General features: G+C 37.5%; 1 protein-coding gene across 2 annotated transcripts in view; it reads right to left on the bottom strand.

Moving 5' to 3' along the window:
* Positions 1–20,561, bottom strand: part of CAAP1 (caspase activity and apoptosis inhibitor 1) — a 72,608-nt gene extending 52,047 nt beyond the window's left edge. Inside the window, exons 1-4 of one of the 2 annotated variants that reach the window (XM_019965870.2) lie at positions 20,142–20,561; positions 16,455–16,655; positions 14,964–15,048; positions 13,945–14,020 (exon numbers count right to left, since the gene is read on the bottom strand). In XM_019965870.2, the coding sequence (XP_019821429.2) occupies positions 13,945–14,020; positions 14,964–15,048; positions 16,455–16,655; positions 20,142–20,447 (668 nt within the window). In that variant the 5' untranslated portion in view covers positions 20,448–20,561. Of the gene's footprint in view, positions 1–13,944; positions 14,021–14,963; positions 15,049–16,454; positions 16,656–19,599; positions 20,100–20,141 lie in introns of those variants that run through there. The other variant, XM_070794436.1, reaches the window with a different exon arrangement.
* Positions 20,562–23,697: the final 3,136 nt, after the last annotated feature.

Here is a 23,697-nt window from a genome sequence, read left to right as displayed (position 1 = left end):
AAGCGGAATTTTAAGAATAGTGATTGTTACAAATTCAAAGTTAAAATTCTAGAGCAAATACAGCAACATTTTTCACTGCTTCTCAACAAGTACTATTCTAAGCACTTTACAATTTTTTTCTGATTTAATCATCATCACAATCATATCAGTAGGTACTGATGTTACTTCTATATGTCCAAACAAAGTAATTCAGGCCCAGAAAGGTGAAGTAACTTGCCAAAAGTCAGAGATACAGTAAGCTGTGGAGGTCTGCTGTTAAAAATGCAGGTTTAGTTTAACTCGAGAACCTTCATTTTTTACATTTATGCAGACTTTCTCCTACGTAAAGATATAGTTCTCCAAGTGGTAATACTAAAAATTTTAAGTAGTCATTATCTATATCTCAAAGTACCAAGTCAGTTTGCATTCAAAATTTGACCCCAAGCCTCACAGGAAAATACTTATTTCTACTGGCAAAACTAAGATATGCTATTAAACCAAGATGGAATTATTATTTTACAGTGGAAATTCTCAATGAAAAGACAGACAAGAGCAATAACAACTGGTAACCAAGAATAAATCCCTAATGAATCAAAGATTTCAATATTTTAAAAAACCATAAAGTACCAGAAGAAAGTATGAAAAATACTTTTTATAATTTCAGAACGGAGAAGGCCTTTTCTAAATATAAAACCCGAAAACCATAAAAGCTTGATAAAATCAGACTATATAAACCTGAAATACTTATACATGTGCAAAAACAAATAAATAAAAGCTATAATCAAAGTAAAGCAACAGCAAAAAAAAAAAAATTGCAACCCATATCACAAACAATGGACTATTAAAAAAGACCAAAACCCTCTACCCACATACACACAAAAGGTAAAAAAAATGACAAAGAGCTCGGAGGAAAAGGAAGTTCAAACAGCTCTGTAACATACAGAAAGACAGTCAATTTCACTCACAGTAAGAGATAGCTTCGTTGGTAAAGAATCAGCCTGCAATGCAGGAGACCTGGGTTCAATTCCTGGGTCAGGAAGATCCCCTGGAGAAGGGACAGGCTACCCACTCCAGTATTCTTGGACTTCCCTTGTGGCTCAGCTGGTAAAGAATCTGCCCACAATGTGGGACACTGGAGTTCGATCCCTGGGTTGGGAAAAGCCCCTGGAGAAGGGAAAGGTTACCCACTCCAGTATTTTGGCCTGGAGAATTCCATGGACTGTATAGTCCATGGGGTCATTAAGAGTCGGACACAACTGAGTGACTTTCACTTCACTTCTCACTTCACTTTATGAGATTATAGATTAAAATTCCCAGTGCAGAGTTGGTGGTATATTGGTGAGAATTTTACCTAACAGATGAACAATCATCAAAATGTCAGATAATATCGTATTAGCTAAAGTATATGAAAACATATACTCCACATTTGTAGGGACAGGTAGAAATCAGTTTAAACTCTGTGAAAGTCAATTATGGCAGTTACCTCTTAAAGTTTCAAATGCCCAAACATCTAATTCAACAATTAATTTACAGGTATTTATATAATCACTGAAAAACATGATTACTTACGTACAGATATATTCATACCATATGAAGTAACAAAAGACAGTAAACACTTAAATGTCCACTGACAAACTTTTGCTATATCCAACGATGGAATAGTACACAGATACATGTGTGTATACATGTATATATGTATATACGTGTATGTATACATACACACACACACACACATACGTACAGGAAGCCTTATATGCACTAAGTAAAACAAAATCCAAGAAAAGACATACTATTAAATGGAAAAGATTTAATGAAAAAAGGTACAGAGCAATTTGCACAGTATGCTACAATTTATGTGAGAAGAAAAAATATATATACACTTATACATTTGTAAATGTACAGAACATCTTGGGGAAGATATACAAGAAACTGGTTTATTGTGGCTGCCTATAGGAAGGCATTCAGAATGGGAAACAGGAAAAAGACTAAGACTAATTTTCACTGAATACTTTTAAAAATTATACTATGTACATGTGCATGTATTTACCATTCGAATAAACAAGCTGTTAAATTACAGACACAAGACACATGGCTATGTGGGAAAACGTCCTTATTCTCTGAAATTTCAAACATAAACATTTAGAATCAATTTACTTTATAGTACTTCAAGAAAACAGATGAAACAAATATGAAAAGTGGTAATAATTGTTATATCTAGGCAATAGTTATTCATTATACTAGTCTCTCTACTTTTCTAGATAGATGACACTTTTCATAATAAAAGAGTAAAAATAATCTAATACAGTGAAATCACTTTTTTCTAACTCAGGTGGTATCACTTTACTGGAAAAGAAAAAATTTACACAGGGAAACACTTAAAAGTTATATATATAATTTAAGCATCTTAGGTTAACATAAAACAGGAATGCATCTTCATTCACTGATCTTTGGAAAGAATCCACAGAAAAGAGTTCAGGCTCATCCTACTCACATAAGCCATTGTCTACATCTCTACTTTTGGCTTAGTTAAAACAGAAAACTCTGAATGCAGAAAGAGATAACCCTTTATATATATATATACACACATACACACAATGCCACCCAAACTTTTACTGCTGTTATCCCACAGCTAACAACTGTACTTTGAGTTTTTCCAAAGCATTCAATGTGATCAACTGATCTTTTCATACTGCTATTTCGTCAGTTTTTATATTTAACCATATTATAAAATTACAGTAATTGTATTGGAAATAAATACGAGTGATCTTGGTAAGTAAAACCTTCAAATGGTGGGAAAAGTGCACTGGCATAAAGAACAGGAATTAACAAACCAGTTTAGTGCACTGAACGTAAGTGGATTTATTTTTCAAGTGAATGGAAAAGACAATTAATACAAACAATTAGGTAAGTGATTAAGAAAATCTTAAATTTTTTAAAAAAGTGATAAGGAAAAGAGCAGAGAATAGAAAACTACTTGCTTACATCTAATCCAGTGCTTGAGCAGCAAGATGAGGCACTAAAATGACTGATGAAAAAACAACAGATATAGTTTAAAAATTAGGTTTCTGTAACACAAAGAATACAATTTTTTTGTGTGTAGACAGTTACAAAATCAGAAATGCTTCCAAAGACCCTCAAAATTCCCCAATGGAAAACACAGTTACAATTCAAGCTTATCTAAGACCTCTGAGAAGCTCAGGCCTTCCTATTCCAAGGAATATATATAAAGATTTCAGAGAGGCGTCCATCTGCTAAATATTTAAAAAGAACTGGGTCAAGATTTGCTTCAAAGTTATCAAGTTGGCAGAAGTTGAAAGGAGGAGGTTTCCAATAATATGGGAGGGAACATACTGAATAATAAGTATTCAAGGTAGAGTTAAATAAACAAATAAATAGTTAAACAAGCATTACAAAACAACTTCATACATTCCAGAGTGGGTTATGTGAGTTTGATGAATCACAGGTCAATTTCTGAAGGTATTATTCCTAATAAAGCTTGGTCTTGGGTTTACTTGATGCCTTTTTTGTATCCATTGATAAAAATGCTCACTTAATCACATACTGTAGATTCATGCTGCCCATTAATTCAATGTTCCAAAGCGCTGTGGGCTTCCTTGGTGGCTCAGACAGTAAAGAATCTGCCTGCAATGTGGGAGACCTGGGTTCGATCTCTGGGTTGGGAAGATCCCCTGGAGAAAGGAAAGACTACACACTCCAGTATTCTGGCCTGGAGAATTCCATGGACTGTATAGTCCATGGGGTAACAAAGAGCTGGACATGACTAAGCCACTTTCACTTTCAGAGCACTATAAACTTTATTCAAATACTTTATCCCATTGAAGCTTAATAACAGTTTATGAAGCAATAGCCTTTTATTCCCAGTAAGTTCAGTTTTATTGACACTTATTGAGAGTCAGTATTTGGCTGAGTACTCCTGCCCCTTGGAAAGTTACTCATACATACATATTCAAGGAATATAAGTGACTTGAATTGGAACAAATTGAACTCTGAGTACTCTAATGACAGTGAGCTGAACCCACAAGACAGCTATACTTCATCAAAAAGGGCATGGATGCTTTCCCCTTAACAAAAACAGAAGAGAAATGAATGTTTTTTTTAATTCAACTAACAAACAGCATCAGTGTTCTACCACATATCACTACAGGTCCACAATACAAGAGTGGTCATAAACACAATCCTAGTTGTTGTTCAAATTATATGTATAATGGAAAATCTCCTATCCTATCCCTGGTAGCTCAGACAGTAAAGCGTCTGCCTACAATGCAGGAGACCAGGGTTCGATCCCTGGGTCGGGAAGATCCGCTGGAGAAGGCAATGGCAACCCACTCCAGTATTCATGCCTGGAAAATCCCATGGGCCAAGGAGCCTGGTAAGCTACAGTCCGTGAGGTCGCAAGGAGTCGGACACGACTGAGCGACTTCATTTCATTTTCAAGACCTGTTTAGGAGTATCCTATTTTTTCAAAAAGTTAAGTATCCAGAATTAGAATTCAGTAGCTGAAGTTTAGAATATGCCCATCCTCTGCTAAGGAGCAGTGACTAGAGTTCCAGAACACTCCTCGCAAATCTGCTCTGCAGTATACCTTAAGTTTGAGAAGCTGGGTTTTTAAACTTCTCTGCCTTTCAGAACTGGGATAGCATCTCAACACTGCTTATTACCCATAGAGAAATACAGCTTCATTTCCACTGACATTTCCCTCAATATCATTCACTGAAAACGTATTAATTTAAAATTCATAAAAGTATTTATGAGAACAATACTAGAACATTGCTAAGATTTCCCTAAAGTGCTTGTATTTTTATTTTTATGTGAAACCACAATCAGCAGCAGCAGCAGCAGCAGAGCTACAATAAAGCTTCTTTTCCAAATGAAGACAGCACTCTGCGTGCAGGCATATTACCTTATTTACTTAAAACAGATGTTCTTGGTAAGCAACTTACAATTGGTAGCATGTGCAACTCTTGTCACAGTATCTAAGTTTTAAAACACTGCAAAATTATACATGCTAAGGTTTTACACCATCTCAATACGACATAAAATTGCCCACTTATTCACCTAAGGTGAACAAAAGTGACGATCTCAACCCTCACCTTTCTAAAAATGAAGATATTTAGAAACTATGACTGTCCTATCTTCATAGTTACTACATCTCATTTCTATTAAAATTGTTATAAGTTAACACTCACTAATTTCAAGTTTTAAAGTAGTGCACTGTCAAAAATTTCTTATAACTACTATTTGTTATACTTTTGAAAGTAAAAAAGAACTATTATAAAAAAAAAAAAAGAAAGGGAACTATTGTAAACTATGTATGAGTAAGCAATCAAAATCTCAAAAAGCAGCAGAAATCAAAAGAGTTTGGGGGAAAAAAACATGTATTTGAAAGCTGACCTTAGAATATAACAAACATACAAAGCTGTTTGTTTTATAAACATATGAATCATATAAAACTGAAAATCTCATTTTAAATTTTTTTAAATTGTGCAAAAACATCTGTGTATACTGAATTTTCAAACTTTAATGGTTTATGAGAAAATTCACATAAAGCATATTAAATACCATATATATATATATATATATACCTCATACTTAAAGTTGTCATTTTACAGCTTCTTAGACAATCCTAAGAATCCTTAATACCATCTCCTTTGCCATAAGCATGATAACAAAAGCACATAAGTTACTCATTAAAAGAAAATACCAAAATTTCCATGCGCTTTTAATAATAAAGACTGCTTTATCCAGATCTATTTAAAGTTCTTTGTGTTCATCAAAACAGGGATAAAGAGGTAAAGGTATGTGTCCCAGGTGATAAGACCCTGAAAAACTGACAGAACTGGTTCCAAGGCAAACCTTTGGCCTTTATGCATTTTCCCTTGAACCAGAGCTTCCTTTTCTAGACATTCTGTACTTTAAACTTACAGGCAAATGTAGTACTATGTGGCACAGTGAAACATACACATGCCACACAAAAAGAGAGTACCTACGTTCAGCTCTAATTTTTTTTTTTTTTTGCTCCCCTCAGGAAAAGCTGATCTGACTTTTGAGCAATTCAAAAATCCAAATTTTGGTTAACTATCACCTAGATTTTTAAATGCTGGAAACCATTTGAAACTTTAAATATTTAAATTTTGAGTAAACTATCTCTATGACTATAGGCAACAATCTGTAACTCTGGCTTTATGTCAAATACCTTGCATTGGTTTTCTATTGCCTCTGTTACAAATTACAGAGGCAATAGTGGCTTAACACAACATACCTTACATTACTTATAGTTCTGGAGGTCAGAAATCCCAAGTGAGTCTTGGGACACTACCATCAAGGTAGTGCTGCATTTCTTCTGGAGGTTCCAAGGGAGAATTCATCTCCTTGTCTTTTCCAGGTTAAGATTACCTGCATTCTTTAGCTTTTGGCTCCTTCCTCCATCTTCAAAGTACGTCACTCCAATCTCTGGGCCTCCATCATCCCATCTTTTTAGCTGCCTTTGACCAGTTAATTACTTTCTACCACTCATGTTGCGTGTGTGTGGCTTTTTGTTTTTTCCTAGTCTTACTGCATTTGCTTGAACCTTCAAGAAATGTTGAAAACGAATGGTCTTGTCTGATTCCTCATTTTAGTTCACCAAGTGGTTAAGTCTAATCAAATGGTCATTACTGTATCTGAATAGTTTTATATATCTTTTTTACCTATAGCTTATATTAGAAATGACTGCTGGGTATTATCAAAGGCATTTTTAGCATCTACTTATCTGAACTTTTCTCCTTTAATTTACTGAAATGAATTACACTAAAAGACTTTCTAATTAAGTCTTCTATAAATTCCTAGAGTAAATCGTATTCACTAATATACTGCTGGATTCTATATGCTAATGTTGTACTTAGAATTTTTGCATCTATATTCACAAGTGAGAAGGCCTATAATCCGCCCACATTTTTTTTGACACTATGTATGAAATTTGCAATATTAAAACTATGGAGAAGTCATAAAGTAAACTGAAGATCTTTTCATCTTTTTCTAGGGCTCGGACTAATTTAAATAGCATAGGTGTAATCTATTTGAAATTAATAACATTATTGAACATTTTATTAGATATAAACACGTTACAAGTATTGAGTCTTGTAAATAATGCTGTGGATTCATCTTGTCTTTTTCAACAGATCTCTATTCACCTTTCTAATTTCTTGGTTGTTAATCTCTTCAGGTTTTCCACTTTAGGGAGAAGTTAATTTGGTTAATGTGTATTTTGATAGATATCCATTTGCAAGCTTCAAATTTGTTTATACAATGCTGCATGCAGTTTCTATTCTTTCAAACTCATAAAATGCATGACTCTCTTCCTTCCTCACTAATCTCGATTTTAACTGCTCTCCACTTATTTCCTTAATCAGATCTAAGAAGAATTCATCTTATTTTCTTGCCTTTACAAAAATCAAGTTTATAAATTTATTTATCCTTTTATTTTCTATGTCTTTAGTTTTAATGTTTACCTCTGTTATTCTACTTTCTTTTGGTTTGTTATTTTTTAAATTCCTTTAAGATGTGAACTAAGTTCCTGGACTATTCATTAAGCTTTTATCTATCTACATCTTCTCTTTAAACTCAGCTTTCAGACGTCCCTGCTGGTCTATTGATTTAAGAATCCACCTTGCAATGCAGGGGGTGTAGGTTCAATCCCTGATCTGAGAACTAAAATGCCACATGTCGCAGGGCAACTAAGCAGGTGTGCCACAACCAGAGTAGCCCACGCACCTGCAGCTTCTGATCCCACATGCCCTAGAGCCCGTGTGCCACCAGAGAAGTCTGTGCCCCAATCAGAGAAAGCCCGCGTGATGCAGCGAAGACTCAGCACAGCCAAAACCAAAACAAAAAACAACAAACCCAGAGTAAACAAAAAGAAAACTCAACTTTGTAATATTAACAATCAAACATAACACATGAATTCCACTGGATTCTGGATCAAAATCAACCAGGTAATTAATTTAAAAAATAAATATGCTATAAATTTATTTTAGCAATTGGGCAAATTTTATATGAACAATGTATTAAATGATATTATTTGAAATACTGATTATTTCTGATGATTGGCCTTATTTTTAAGAAGTGCACACTGAATTGTTTAGGCATGAAATGTTATGACATCTGCAACTTAGTTTTTAATAGGTTATGAACTGAACTATTTCCTCACAAAAAATTCGTGTGTGAAACCCTAACTCTAGTAGCTGAGAATGTGACCATTTTAGAAATAGAGCCTTTAAAAAGCTAATTTAAGTTAAAGTAAGTCCAACAACCTTAGATATGCAGATACCACCAACCTTATGGCAGAAAGCAAAGAAAAACTAAAGAGCCTCTTGATGAAAGTGAAAGAGGAGAGTGAAAAAGGTGGCTTAAAACTCAATACTCAAAAAATGAAGATCATGGCATCTGGTCTCATCACTTCATTGCAAACAGATGGGGAAACAATGGAAACAGTGACAGACTTTATTTTCTTGGGCTCCAAAATCACTGCAGATGGTGACTGCAGCCATGAAATTAAAAGATACTCGCTCCTTGGAAGAAATGTTATGACAAACCTAGACTGCATATTAAAAAGCAGAGACATCACTTTGCCAACAAAGGTCCGTGTGGTGAAAGCTAATGGTTTTTCCAGTAGTCACGTATACATATGAGAGCTGAACCATAAAGAAAGCTGAGTACTGAAGAATTGATGCTTTTGAACTATGGTGTTGGAGAAGACTCTTGAGAGTCCCTGGGACTGCAACGAGATAAAACCAGTCAATCCTAAAGGAAATTAGTCCTGAATATTCATTGGAAGGACTAATGCTAAAGCTGAGAGTCCAATACTTTGGCCACCTGATGCAAAGAACTTACTGCTTGGAAAAGACCCTGATGCTGGGAAAGACTGAAAGCAGGAGAAGAAGGGGATGACAGAGGAAGAGATGGTTGGATGACATCACCAACTCAACGGACATGAGGTTGAGCAAGCTCCAGGAGTTGGTGATGGACAGGAAAGCCTGGCCTGTTGCAGTCCATGGGATTGGAAAGAGTCAGACACGACTGAGGGACTGAACTGAATGGACTGAAGGCCATAATGGTGGGCCCTAACCCAGTGTGACTGGTGACCTTATAAGGGGAGAATAGCACACAGGGAGAGACAACAGGGAAACACACAAGGGAAGTCAATCAAGTGAAAAGGCAGCAAGAGGGTGGCCATATGCAAGTCAAGGGGAGAGGCTTCAGAGAAAAGAACCCTGTCAGTTCCCTGATCTTGGACTTTCATCCTCCAGAACGGTGAGAAAATAAGTTTCTGCTGTTTAACCCAGCCAGTCTATGGTACTCTGTTCTGGCAGCTCTAGCAACCTAATACAAATGGTTCCTGGGGAAAAGGGATAAATATAAGGAGAAAGAGAAAGTAAAACTGGAAAGATCTTACTGTTGCTGAATCTAGGTAGAAAGTATACGGATCTTTAGCATATCATTCTTTCAATTTTTCATAAGTTTAAAGTTCTCCAAAATATGTTTGAAGTTTTCCAAAATAAAAAGTTCAGGGGAAAAATTTCACCAGGAAATTCACACATGTACACACATATAATACTTATAAGTTTGTATTTGTCTGCTAGAGCTGTCATAACAAAACACCAAGACTGGCTGGCTTAAGCAATAAAAATGTATTTCTCACAGTTCTGCAAGGTGGAAGTTGAAGATCAAGGTGTCTGCAGGGTTGGTTTCCTCTTTGACTTGCAGACAGCTTTAACATGGCTCTGCTCTGTGTGTGCCCAGCCCTGGTGTCTCTCAGTGCACTCAAATTTCCTTTTCTTGTAAGGACACCAATCAGACTGGACTGACTTAATAACTTCTTTGGGCTTCCCAGGTGGCTCAGTGGTAAAGAATTTACCTGCCAAGCAGGAGACACAGGTTCAGTCCTTGGGTGGGGAAGATCCCCTGGAGAAGGAAACCCATTCCCATATTCTTGTCTGGAGAATCCCATGGACAGAGGAGCCTGGTGAGCTATATAGTCCATGGGGTTGGAAAAGAATGAGAGATGACTCAGTGACTAAACAACAAACAAATCACCTGTTTAAAGACCTTATTCCAAATGAGATTATGTTCTGAAGTGCTAAGGGTTAGGGACTTCCTTGTATGAATTTTGGAGGGACACAATTCAGCTCATAACCAGATTGTTATCCTTCTCCTTACAGTCTTATGTCTTTAAATAAAGAATGTTAATTCTATCATTTCTTCAATTTTTTTCTAGCTATTTATTTCTCTTTCCAGGATGTCTAGTATGTTCAAGATAGGTCTAAAACTGTCTTCCAGCTGACCATGTATAAGCAGGTAACCAAGTTTACATAAGGATTTACACTTTCTGTGTGTGGTTTCTCTCTACTTTTCTGTATTTATTTATTCAATTTAATTTCTTAGCACAATGATGTAGCCTCCAGTCATGGCTAATCTCTTTATCAATTTGTCTCCTAAATTTAGGAATTCAGAATTGAGTTCCTGAAACTACATCTGTGTTCTAACTCTACTTCTTTGAGAGTTATCGTTAGTTTGCTAAAGTTTCCTTTCCTACTGCCTATTAATCATGTGTTCCACAGAAGCTACCTGTTCAATGTATTCAGCCTTATTTTCGTCTCCCAAATTGCTGAATTCCTTGAAGGTTCTTGCCTACTCATAACTGTTCCCTCAGCATCCAGACCAGTCAGACTACTGTTATCTATTAGAGTAAAAAACCAGCAGGTAATAAAAAACATGAAAAATTTCAGCACCAAGTACCAAACATGTTAACTAACTTAATAGTCTGCTGAAGCCCTGGAATTAAGCTTATATGAGCGTGCCCACCAGGTTCAGTTCAACTCAACAGAAATTAACAGGACTGAACTGACCTCTGAGCACAGAGCAAGCGGCAAGTTGTCAAGTCAGCAATGTGGGCTAAGGCCAACATTCTCCCACGTTATTTCCCTGTCCTACCTTCACTGTTTCACAGTGCAGTGTATTGCCCTATTCATAACTAGTAACGAAATGGTAAAAATTTCTTAAAAATAACAAACAAGTTACATTAGTGTTGCTCAGCCATGTCTGACTCTTTGTGACCACATGCATCATGGCCCGCCAGCCTCCTCTGTTCATGGAATTCTCCAGGCAAGAATACTAAAGCAGATTGCCATTTCCTACTCTAGGGGATCTTCCTGACCCAGGGATTAAACCTGCATCTCCTGCACTGGTAGGTGGATTCTTTACCACTCCACTACCATTTATCCCAATAATCCTATTGGGGCCAAGTATTACCCATATTTTACAAATGTACAAAGTGATTTTAGAGAAGGTTAAGTGTTTTAAAGCCAGGTCCATTTACATGAACACTTATAGTCTCTTAATAACTAACATTCCTTCTACTTCCACATTCATTTGTGTGATCTCAGGCACGTAAATCTTTCTAGGCCTTATCTGTCCATCTGTAAAATGATGATACTAATACCACCTAACTCACAAGGCTAGTATACAAACCCAATGAGTGAATGAAGCAAGTAAAGTGATCAGAACAGGGTCTGGCATACAGTGCTCTTAATATTATTATTTATTTGGCATCCTGTAGCTACAAATTGGAGAAGGAAATGGCAACCCCAGTGTTCTTGCCTGGAGAATCCCAGGGATGGGGGAGCCTGGTGGGCTGCTGTCTATGGGGTCGCACAGAGTTGGACACGACTGAAGTGACTTCGCAGCAGCAGCTTACAAATATGATTTTTTTAAAAGCCTATATACTCAAATAACTCAGAAGAATTTCAATGATCTGACACTTATCAGATCTACAAGTGGCTACAATGACAATTTTGAGTAATATTTCTGATTGCTTAACCTACTCACTGCAGCATTTAAAAGCTAACATGATCCGTCTCATGGTAACATTGTCTCATGGTAACAGTGTAAAACTCGGTTCTCCACAACAGTCACTTTGAATCTAATCACCTTTTTTTTTTTTTTCATTAGAAAAGTTCAGAAGTCAAATACTGTACTTTGTTGTAATTTTTAAAAAAGAAACAAATTTCTAATCTAATTAGATATCCATTAAACAGTTCTAACAGTAGAAAAGTAGCAGTAGTGTTCAGGTGTGAACAAAAAAGGACTTAACCTTGAAAACATTGGATAACTTCAAAAATTGGATAAACACATTTAAACAAAGGCAAAACAAAAGTAATCAAGCAAAAGTTGATGCTCTGTAAAAAGCATCAAGAAAGAAGATGATTAATTTAGATTATTTAAGAAACTAAAATGTAAAACTAAAAGTGACAGGCTTAAACTATCTAAACCAGACTAGTATATATATAAGCAATTTAAAGCTACATATTTTGAAGAAAGGAGAAGGAAATGCCACCCCACTCCAGTACTCTTGCCTAGAAAATCCCATGGACAGAGGAGCCTGGTAGGCTACAGTCCACGGGGTCACAAAGAGTCGGACACGACCGAGCAACTTCACTTTCACTTTCACCCTGGCTGAGATCTTCCCTGTGGCTCAGATGGTAAAGAATCTGCCTGCAATGCAGGAGACCTGGGTTCGATCCCTGGATCAGGAAGATCCTCTGGAGAAGGGACTGGCAATCCACTCCAGTATTCTTGCCTGGAGAATCGCAGGGATAGAGAAGCCTGAGGGGCTACAGTTTGTGGGGTCACAAAGAGTCGAACACGACTAAGCAACTAACCCACCCACCCACATTTTGAAGAAAAGTCAGTAGCAAGGCTGTAGAAATGTGTACACTTTATACTTTGTGGGAAAGTATAAATCATCCTATGACATTCCAAGGCAAGATGAATGTGATGACCAAAAATCTACTGATTATGAGGCAGCCAAGATACAATGATTTCTTCAGTGCTTCAGTATAAGTAGGTTAGCTGATGCTCTCTATAGTTATAATATGAAATTAAATTGTTGTCTTCCAGTGATACTTACCCAATAGCACTGTATTAGAAATAAAAATATACTCAGGTTTCAGGTTAAATATGTGCTACTGATTTATGTTACTATCTCTGGTTATGTTTTTATTTGGGCTACTGCCTATAGCCAAACTGCAAACAGAGATGCAAGTCAGTCTTTGGTGATGACCAAAAACAAAATATTTTAGTCAAAAATCAGAACACATGATAAAATTAGTGGGTGAAAGTTTAATGAGCCCATGGCAGAGCAGAATAGCCTAGAAAATTAGCATGTCACTTCATTAGTTGGCATTCCAAAACTTCAGCTATTTTCCATTATCACAATAATCAAATTAAATGTACCTATATCAAACAAAGAACTGACTCATTGGGAAAGACCCTGATGCTGGGCAAGATTGAAGGCAGGAGAAGAAGGGGACGACAGAGGATGAGATGGTTGGATGGCATCACTGACTTGATGGACATGAGTTTGAGCAAGCTTCAGGAGTTGGTGATGGACAGGGAAACCTGGCGTGCTGCAGTCCATGGGGTCACAAAGAGTTGACCACCACTGAGTAACTGAACTGACTGAACAGACATCAAATGAACCAGCTGACTATCTGATCCATGAAAAGAAGCTATTATCACCAAACATCAAGAGGTATGTAGAAGAATTCAGTGAGATAAAGTCTTCTATACTACTAACATGTTTGTTACAGTAAGTACTTAATAAACAGTGGGTATCAGTAGTAGTATATATATTCAAATTCCAAATGAGAGATGTGATTCTGCTTCAGTGTGGGCACTGTTATAGTCCTATTACTGAGTAGTAGTTTAATAAAATTATCTTAATCCTGAAAGCAATTAATTCCATCCTCACATCAAAAGGACCAATCACTACAAGTAAAAAAAATCAATCTAACATTGTTGAATCTCTTTATATAACTATAGCATAGAAAAACAATCACATTCTTGAGGTAAGAAATCACCAGAGATAACAAAGGAATTCTGAAATTACAATGAATGCTTTTAACTTACTGATTAACTACATCAGACACCATCTTAGAGCCATCATCTGCTTCTTCTTCCATTTCAGAGTCCATACCATTGTCACCTTGTGAATGACATTAAAAAAAAAAAAAATTGAAAACACGCTTATAAGACAAAAAGTCAGAGCAACTTATCATTATACAGAAAGTTTCATCTATAAAGGGACAGATTAAGAAACCTGACAGTTGTTCAAAGATGACAGTTTTAATTCTTATATTTAAAATGCCTTTTTAGGTATCTGTCCTATTTATCTATTCTATAAATGCATAAAATGTATAGAAATGAGAATGTGTGTGTGTGTGTGTGTGTGCATATATATATATATATATACTTACAGACTATACACACATGTACACATCTTTTACCAGTTACAGATTCCATTAAACCATTTTACATTTTAAAAAGATGTTATCTCTAGAAATTGAAAGTCTCCATTTTTTTGTTCCTTCTCTTGTAACGCTGATAGTAAAATCCTTGTAGAGTCAAAAAAAAAAAAAACAGCTTAAAAATTCAAAATTCTACAGGTACTGTATTGCAAAGAAGAGTCTTACTTTAGGCAGACAGACAAATGTCAGGAATTTGCAAGAAATTATTCTAACTCTGTATTTGGCTCTTATTAGAGCAGAAATGGTATTCAATGGATAGTTTGAAGCAGTGAGAAAGCAAAAAACTCAAAAATATCTTAAGAGAAGTCTTTGCCTTCTTTAATAATTTTTCTTCCTCTATAATTTTTTATAGAATTTTGGATAAACTTTTTTCTTTTTCACACAAATTTAAATGTTCTTACCTACATAACTGATTTGGAAAAACCACACATACATCAAAAAGTCCATTCCTGAGATGCTATTCTACGATATAAACTATAATTTTCTATAAAGAGAAGTAAAAATATTAATTAATGACTAAGAATAAAGCTGAAGTCAAGTAAAAATACCTCATGATTTATGCTAAATATAGTATTAACTACCTATACTAAGTTACCAGAAGGTAGAAATATGCATTCTTACCCTCAAGAATCTTCAAAATTTTTTTTTCAGACAGGAGCTCTAGCTGTTCCTGGCAAAGTCTTTTAATTTCTTCTATTGAACAGTTCTAAAGAAAATGATATTTTAAACAATGCATTTATATAATACAGCACCAAAGTAAACTAGAAAATAGCAAGCATTTAAAAAAAAAGTCTTGCTTAGCAAAGTTGTGCAGTCAAACAAATGAAGTCACATAAATCTTTTTTATGGGATAAAATCTGAAGACCTGCCAGTTAACATGCAAACATTATAATTTATAGTTTTAATTGGAATATATAAAGTCATGTTAACTATGAAAGAACAAACTAAAGAGTGAGCCAGGTGCCCAGATATTGTTAATAGTAGCCTATTTCAGTTCAGTTCAGTCGCTCAGTCGTGTCCAACTCTTTGCGACCCCATAAGCCACAGCATGCCAGGCCTCCCTGTCCATCACCAACTCCCGGAGTTAACCCAAACCCATGTCCATTGAGTCGGTGATGCCATCCAACAATCTCATCCTTTGTCGTCCCCTTCTCCTCCTGCCCTCAATCTTTCCTAGCATCAGGGTCTTTTCAAATGAGTCGGCTCTTCACATCAGGTGGCCAAAGTATTGGAGTTTCAGCTTCAGTATCAGTCCTTCCAATGAATATTCAGGACTGATTTCCTTTAGGATGGACTGGATGGATCTCCTTGCAGTCCAAGGGACTTTCAAGAGTCTTCTCCTATTTATGTTAGGCGAATACCACTAAAGGCTTAAATATTCTAGCCCTGGCTCCATTCATCTTAGATATATATGCTGTTGGGTTTAACTTGCCCAAGTCTTTTTTCCATATCAGTAAAATTACAACACCACATACGTTTCTGAGTAATTTTTAGAAATAAACATCCAAAAACATTTAAGAATTTAATGAAATACAGGCTATTACCAACTATCATTGCATACTGTGGTCTTCCCTGATGACTCAGTTGGTAAAGAGTCTGCCTGCAACATGGAAGACCCAGGGTTCAATCTCTGGATCAGTAAGATCCCCTGGAGAAGGAAATGGCAACCCACTCCAGTATTCTTGCCTGGAGAATTCCATGGAGAGAGGAGCCTGATGGGCTACAGTCCATGGGGTCACAAAGAGTCTGACATGAGAGTGACTAACTTTCACTTTCTTTCTTTATTACATACTGTTACACAGCAGTATACTCCTTAAAGCAAAAGAATCAGTGTATATCTAATCTAGTTACTTAAATTGCCAATATTTAATAGAATTATTCCCAGAAGGTCAAAAAATTCCTTACCTAAATATAGTAAAGTGTCCCATTTCTTTCTGGCAAATTTTTCAATACACAAAGCCATTATGGTTCTGCAAAATCCCTGTATCTTTTTGAAGTAGCTTAGTTGAAAACATACAATTATAATTTCCATTAAGTAAAATGACTGCTACAAAGAAAGTTTTTGTATATTTCTATATAGTGGAGAACCTGGTAATCTATGTCATGAAGTACCTTTAACACATCAGGAAGCATCTTCTGTAACTTCTTCTCTCCTATGATACAGAAACACTGCCGAAGCATTTCTTTTTTGTCTGATATATAGAAACTAACTGGTTTTAATGCCACAGTCAGGTCTAATCCACCTTCTTCAAGGTCACTGTGCTCTGCCAAAAATAACTCTTTTTCCAGAGGTGGCAAAAGATATTTGGCCTCCTAAAATTAAAAGACATAAAGAACCATTAAACAATAAAAATATGTCTATAACATCATACATCATTTAATAAAATCTTTATTAAACATCTTCAAATTCTTTGGTTGCATAAATCAGTTATTGAAAACCATAGAAAAGACTATTTAATTGCTCAGTATTCTTTGACATTACTCTCCAGGCTGTAATTATCAGCAAATTGATAAAAAGTGAAGAATATCTTACGACACACAAATGAAAATATACTCAATATTGAATAGTTTTCTATAATTTCAGACTTCTGAAGAATACAATACTCCTCCAGTAGACCATTCACCCAAGAATTTTATGTATGTGTGGTCATTCTTAATTCTTAAAAAGAAACAGGATAGCAGCAAAATGTTACAAATCACATACATAATAAAGTACCACTGCTTACCAGAGCTACTGTCATTTTTAAAACTGTTAAATATCCAATCATATTCAAAGCAGGCAAGTAATTTAAGACAATTCAATCAACTTTGCCTCCTATTTTCCAAATCTATCCAGTCTCTCAAGTCTACTGCCAGAATGCTGAGCCAAGACAACATCCTTTTTGCCTAGATTACCTCCAGGTGGCATGAGTGGTAAAGAATCTGCCTGCCGAGAGATGCAGGTTCGATCCCTGGATGAAGAAGATTCCCCTGGAGTAGGAAATGGCAAACCACTCCCGTATTCTTGCCTGGAGAAACCTATGCACAGAGGAGCCTGGTGGGCTACAGTCCATGGCCACAAAGAGTCAGACAGGACTGAGTGACTGAGTTCACACACACTGGACTCTACATCTAATCAAAGGTTTCGCCAATCTGTTTTGTATACTGTCACCAAAATGTATTTTATAAAATGCATACATAATCATCCTCCCTATTTGTAAGACTTCCCAATGAAGTACTTCTCATAAAAGTACAGTTTAGTTCTGTATGCAAATGCTTACACAATCCTTATTACTGGTCTTCTCATTAATAGAGTACTAAAAACATGCAAACTATTTAAGATAAGAATGGTGATATCCAAAAATGAAGTCAAATGATGCTTGCTCCTTAGAAGAAAAGCTATGACAAACCTAGACAGCATATTAAAAAGCAGAGACATCACTTTGTCCACAAAGGTCCGTCTAGTCAAAGCTATGGTTTTTCCAGTAGTCACGTATGCATGTGAGAGCTGGACCATAAAGAAAGCTGAGCAATGAAGAATTGATGCTTTTGAGCTACGGTGTTGGAGAAGACTCTGTAGAGTCCCTTGGATTGCAAGGAGATCCAACCAGTCAATCCTGAAGGAAATCAGTCCCAAATATTCATTTGAAGGACTGATGCTGAAGCTGAAACTCCAATACTTTGGCCACTTGAAGTGAAGAACTGACTCACTGGAAAAGACCCTGACGCTGGGAAAAATTGAAGGCAGGAGGAGAAGGGGATGACAGAGGATGAGACAGTTGGATGGCATCACCGACTTGATGGACATGAGTTTGAGCAAGCTCTGGGAGTTGGTGATGGAAAGGGAAGCCTAGCATGCTGCAGTCCATGGGGTCACAAAGAGTCAGACACAACTGAGTGATTGAACTGAACTGATCCACAACTAAATCTAGAAGGAATAGAAAAACTGAATATATTTATAACTATCTAAGAAAGTGGGGGAGAAAAAAAGGTGAGAGGCGTTAAGGAAAAATACACTACCCCTAGAAAAATCCACCAGACCCAAACAGCTGTATGGTCCAACAGTCAAGTACAACCTTGAGAGAAAGATATAAACTACTCTGGAATACATGAAAAAAAAAAAAAGTTAAGTTTTCCCAACTCAATCCATAGCCCAATACTAAAACAAAACAGGGTAACTACAAAAATAAAAACCATAATCTGATTTAACTTAACATAAACACAAAGGTATTTAATAAAAATACTGAATTATATAGGCAAGTACAACAACCAAATCAACAAATCAAGTAGGATTTATCTCAAAAAGCAAGGACAATTTATCAATAAAATTACATCAGATTAAAGAAAGAAAACTGTATGACCCCTCAACAGAATGCCCCAAAGGTATATGATAAAACTCCACAAAATCTCAGAAAAACCAGAAATTAAAAATTTCCTTAACTTGATCAGATATCTTTCAGAACCTATGACAAATAGATTTACTGGTATAAAATTAAAACTGTTTCTACTACAAAAAGGAATGGGAAAAGAATGCCTGCTATGAATGCCTGCGTTCAACACTACACTAAAAGATTGAAAAAAAAAAAAAAGAAAAAGCCTTAGATAATGAAAAATAACAAAAAATAAGAAATATCAAGGCTGACGAGTTAATGAAGGGGCTGAGTATCAAACAATTAATGAGGAAGCATAAAGAAAGCCTTCCATTTCCCATCATTTGTGTTGTATATATTTAAAGCATACAGTCCTGCAACTGATTTTTATGTGTGTTTTTATTTTTTTCCTGCATCTGTTTTATAACGTGAGCAAACTTTTTTTTTAACGGCAGTATTTTGTCAGTTTGAAGGTGCATAAAGAGGGGTTTTATTTCTTTGTTTTAACTTATTTTAATTGGAAGCTAATTACTTCACAACATTGTGGTGGTTTTTGCCATACATTCACATGAATCAGCCATGGGTGTACATGTGTTCCCCATCCTGATCCTCCCTCCCACCTCCCTCCCCATCCCATCCCTCAGGGTCATCCCAGTGCACCAGCCCTGAACACCCTGCATCATGCATGGAACCTGGACTGGCGATCTATTTCATATATGATAATATACACGTCTCAATGCTATTCTCTCAAATCATCCCACCCTAGCCTTCTCCCACAGAGTCCAACAGTCTGTTCTTTACATCTGTGTCTCTTTTGCTGTCTCGCATATAGGGTCATCGTTACCATCTTTCTAAATTCCATAAATACGTGTTAATATACTGTATTGGTGTTTCTCTTTCTGACTTACTTCGCTCTGTATAATAGGCTCCAGTTTCATCCACTTCATTAGAACTGATTCAAATGCATTCCTTTTAATAGCTGAGTAATATTCCATTGTGTACACATACCACAGTAAAGAGGGCTTTTATAATCAGATATTGGATTCCAATGTAGGTGTTATTAACAAACTGGTAACTACCGGTAAACTTCCTTAATCTCTTTGATCCTCAATTTTCTCATCTTGTATAAAGTAGATGAAGAGAAGTAAAGCGGGGCTTGCAAGGGCACTGAAGGCTGGTTCCTGACCCATACTTTTCAGGGAGACTAAGGTGTGGAAGGAGCTAAAGGCAATCAGCAGACGATCAGCAAACCCAGAAATTTTAAGTTCAAGTCGTGGGAGTGTGGGGTTCAAGGGAACTTAGGAACGTGAACTTCAGACACTGGATCCCTAGGACCGCAGCCCTAACAGGAACGACAGCAGGCTCCGCATCCCGCAGTCACATTCTGCTCTTCGCCCGCTTTCTGAAACCGCGGCCGCTTCGAGAAGCGACGAGAAAGACGCGCACGCACCTGCTGCAGGGAGCCGGAGACGCTAGAAGATGAGTCAGTGCTTCTCCGCTTCCGACGTTCACCGCGCTCCACGCTGCTGCCACCCCAGCAACTGCCGCCGCTCCCACCGCCGGTGACACTTCCACTCACGCTAGTGTTCCCGCAGCAGGTGACGCTCCCGCAACCGCTTGCGCTCCCGCAGCCACTGGTGCTTCCACTGCCACTGCCGCCTACGGCGGGGACCAAGTCCGGCGCCGCGAGGGCCGCCGCCGCCTCCTGACCGCTTCGTTTGCGCCGCTTCTCCCTGGAAGACTTCTTCCCCGTCATGATCCCACTCCAGCAACCATCCGGTGAAAGACGCCGTCTTCTGATAGACCAAAAGCCTCCCGCAGCGGCGAGCTGCAGGAGCTGGCGTCGCAGCTTGACGTCACTTCCGGTCGCGCCGCAAACGTCAAAAGTCGTTTCTGGAGGCAGGGTGGGGGCCAATCAAGCTGCCTCCGCCTACTGCAGAGGTTGGCTGTAGAGTTTGTGGGCGGGTGAGCAGTGTGGGAGGATTTTTGTTGTATGTTTCCATATACAAAGAACCATAGATGGAGCGTTACAATAGCTTTTTGCCTTGTTGATACTGTTTTTCAATCTTTGTCCTTATACAGTACACAGTAAGCTGAAGGTATATTGTTTGATCTTCCGATTTCATTTGTCTTTCAATTTTTGTTTGACTCAACAACAGTGAGGCAAATTTAGGAGAAACTCATTATCATCATCACATGGACAATTTTTTTTAATGTGTTTTAGAAGTTGTACAAGAGCAGTTTCTTGCTGCTTTATTTTACCCTAACACTACTTTCTAGGCATGATTCCTTTTCACTTCTGAAGGCACTTGGCGCTTTTATTTATCCTTTCTCTATTTAATAGTCAAATACTGGCGTCTTGGTTATTGACCGTCTGGCACATGTCAGAAAAATACCACCGTAAATAACTTAAGAAAAAAATTACATCATTTTGTACCCCCCCCAAAAAATTGTTCAAAAGTTATCGGCACGTTATTTTTCTTGTTTTATGTAATTGAGTTTGTTTGAAAAAGAAGGGCTGAGGCAATTTAAATGTCACCTGAAATCTTTTTAAAAGTAAGTTCTAACATATAAGATTCGTTTTAACTTGGATTCTCGGCTTACAATGTTGAATACTGTTCCACTGATTAGAACGCTGTTTCCTCATCATTGATAGTCTGATGTTGTTTAACCATTTATCTACGAAAGTAAGTATATCGACCTTTTAAATGTAAATTAGTTCTTTCTGTTGAGCAAAGGGGAGCAGGAATAAAATACTGTTGGCGTATCAGTGCTTCTACCTTTTCTCTCTCCCTTCTTTCCTCATAAACTGCTGTTTCATACTAGTTCTTGGCTTTTTGAAAGGGAGGGAAGCGAGAAGAGTTTAGGAGTGAAGGTGACCAGTAAGAGAATCCCAGGCCATTTTTAAAAGGAATTTGAGGCAAGAAGTGTAAAAGAAAAAGAGAAGTGTGTGAGGGCAGCAGTGAAGAGCGAATCTGGGTAGTGCCTCTGGAGATTGTATATTTCTTGCATAGAGTGCATGAGGGACAAGAAAGGGACAAGTGAGTTTTTGAAAATAGATTATGGATCATAGTTTTATGACTGTTAACTTTGAAGGCTGCCCTGTAGGATTTTGGATCTAAACACAAACCTGGTTTTAAAATCAGAGATCAAGGGCTTCCGTGGTGGCACAATGGATAAAAATCTGCCTGACACTGCAGGGGAAACAGATTTGATCCCTGTTCCGGATACATGCCACGGAGCAACTAAGATACAACTACTGAAGCCTGAGCATCCTAGAGCCTGCTCGCCACAGGTAGTGAGCCTGCTCGCCACAGGTAGTGAGCCTGCATGCTCTGGAGCCTGTGCTCCGCAACTAGAGAAGTCACCACAGTGAGAATACTGTGCCTAAGTAAAGAGTACCCCCCTCTCATGGCAACTAGAGAAAGTCCAAGCAAAGCAATGAAAACCCAGCATAACCAAAAATAAATAAATAAAATATTACTCCATGAGCTATCACCTCACATCAGCCAGAATGACCATCATCAGAAAATCCACAAACAATAAATGGTGGAGAGGATGTGAAGAGAAGGGACCCCTCCTACACTAATGGTGGGAATGTAAACTGTTACAGCTTCTATGGAGAACAGGATGGAGGTTACTTACAACACTAAAAATAGAGCTACCATATAACCCTACAATCCCACTCCTGGGCATGATCCGAAAGAATACATGCACCCCAGTGTTCACTGCAGCACTGTTTAGAATAACCAAGACATGGAAGCAACCTAAATATCCATCAACAGAGGAATGGATAAAGAAGATGTGGTACACATATACAATGGAATATTACTCAACCATTAAAAAGAATGAAATAATGCCATTTGCAACAAAATGGACCTAGAAATTGTCCTATTGAGTGAAGTAACTCAGAGAAGGAGAAATATCATAGGGCATGCCTTATATGTGGAATCTAAAAAGAAATGATACAAATGAACTTACTTACAAAACAGAAACAGACTCACAGAGAACAAACTTATGGTTGCCAGAAGGAAGGATGGGGGGAAAGGATAGTTAGGGAGTTTGGATGGACATTGCACACTGCTGTATTTAAAATGGATAACCGACAAAGACCTATAACCCATAAAACTCTGCTCAGTGTTGTGTGACATCCTGGGAGTTGGGGGAAAATGGTTATATATATGGGCTTCTCCGGAGGCTCACCAGTTAAAGAATCTGCCTGCAATGCAGGAAATATAGGAGATGTGGGTTTGATCCCTGGGTCAGGAAGATCCCCTGGAGGAGGGCATGGCAATCCATTCCAGTGTTCTTACCTGGAGAATCCCATGAACTGAGGAGCCTGCCAGGCTACAGTCTATGAAGTCACAAAGAGTCAGACACAACTGAAGCGACAGCACACATGCCCACATGGATACATGTGTATGTATGGCTGAGTCCCTTTGCTGTTCACCTGAAACTCTCACAACATTGTTAATCGGCTATGGTGGTGGCCTTGCTATCACCTGTTCTTGGGTGTTGTCCCCTCCTTTTTGACCCCCAGGGAGATTTTCTGTGCATGTGTGAAGTCTCCCTGCCCCAAAGGTGGGAAATGTATGATCTCTTGATCTTTTACTCAAACAGGATTTAGCCCTTCTCTGTTCCTGCCTTGACTGTTATCTCAAAATGTCTTCAAGAGGCAAAATCTGGCTATTTACCCTGTTTCTGTTGTTGTTTCTACTTCAAAGTGCAAGCAGGAGGCTCATTGTAAATATCTAACCTCACCTGCCCCCTTCCTCAGGAAATGTAAACAAGAAGCTAGTTGTGAATATCTAGCCTGGAGCCCATCTATCTCCTGCCTCACGATGGAATTGCCTATGTTGTAGGTCAAAACTGATTGTATGTTGGCATTTTCATATGGTTCAACCCAATATTAAAGAAGTTAAGAGGCCCAGCACTAAATATTGTTGTGAACCTAAAGCTCTGTGAGCAAACTCAGGACTGTTTTTCTGCCCGAAGACAAATACATG

Source organism: Bos indicus, chromosome 8, assembly GCF_029378745.1.
Source record: "Bos indicus isolate NIAB-ARS_2022 breed Sahiwal x Tharparkar chromosome 8, NIAB-ARS_B.indTharparkar_mat_pri_1.0, whole genome shotgun sequence".
Classification (NCBI taxonomy): domain Eukaryota; kingdom Metazoa; phylum Chordata; class Mammalia; order Artiodactyla; family Bovidae; genus Bos; species Bos indicus.
The sequence above is the reverse complement of the archived record's forward strand: the minus strand, read 5'-3'. Positions and strand labels throughout refer to the sequence as shown.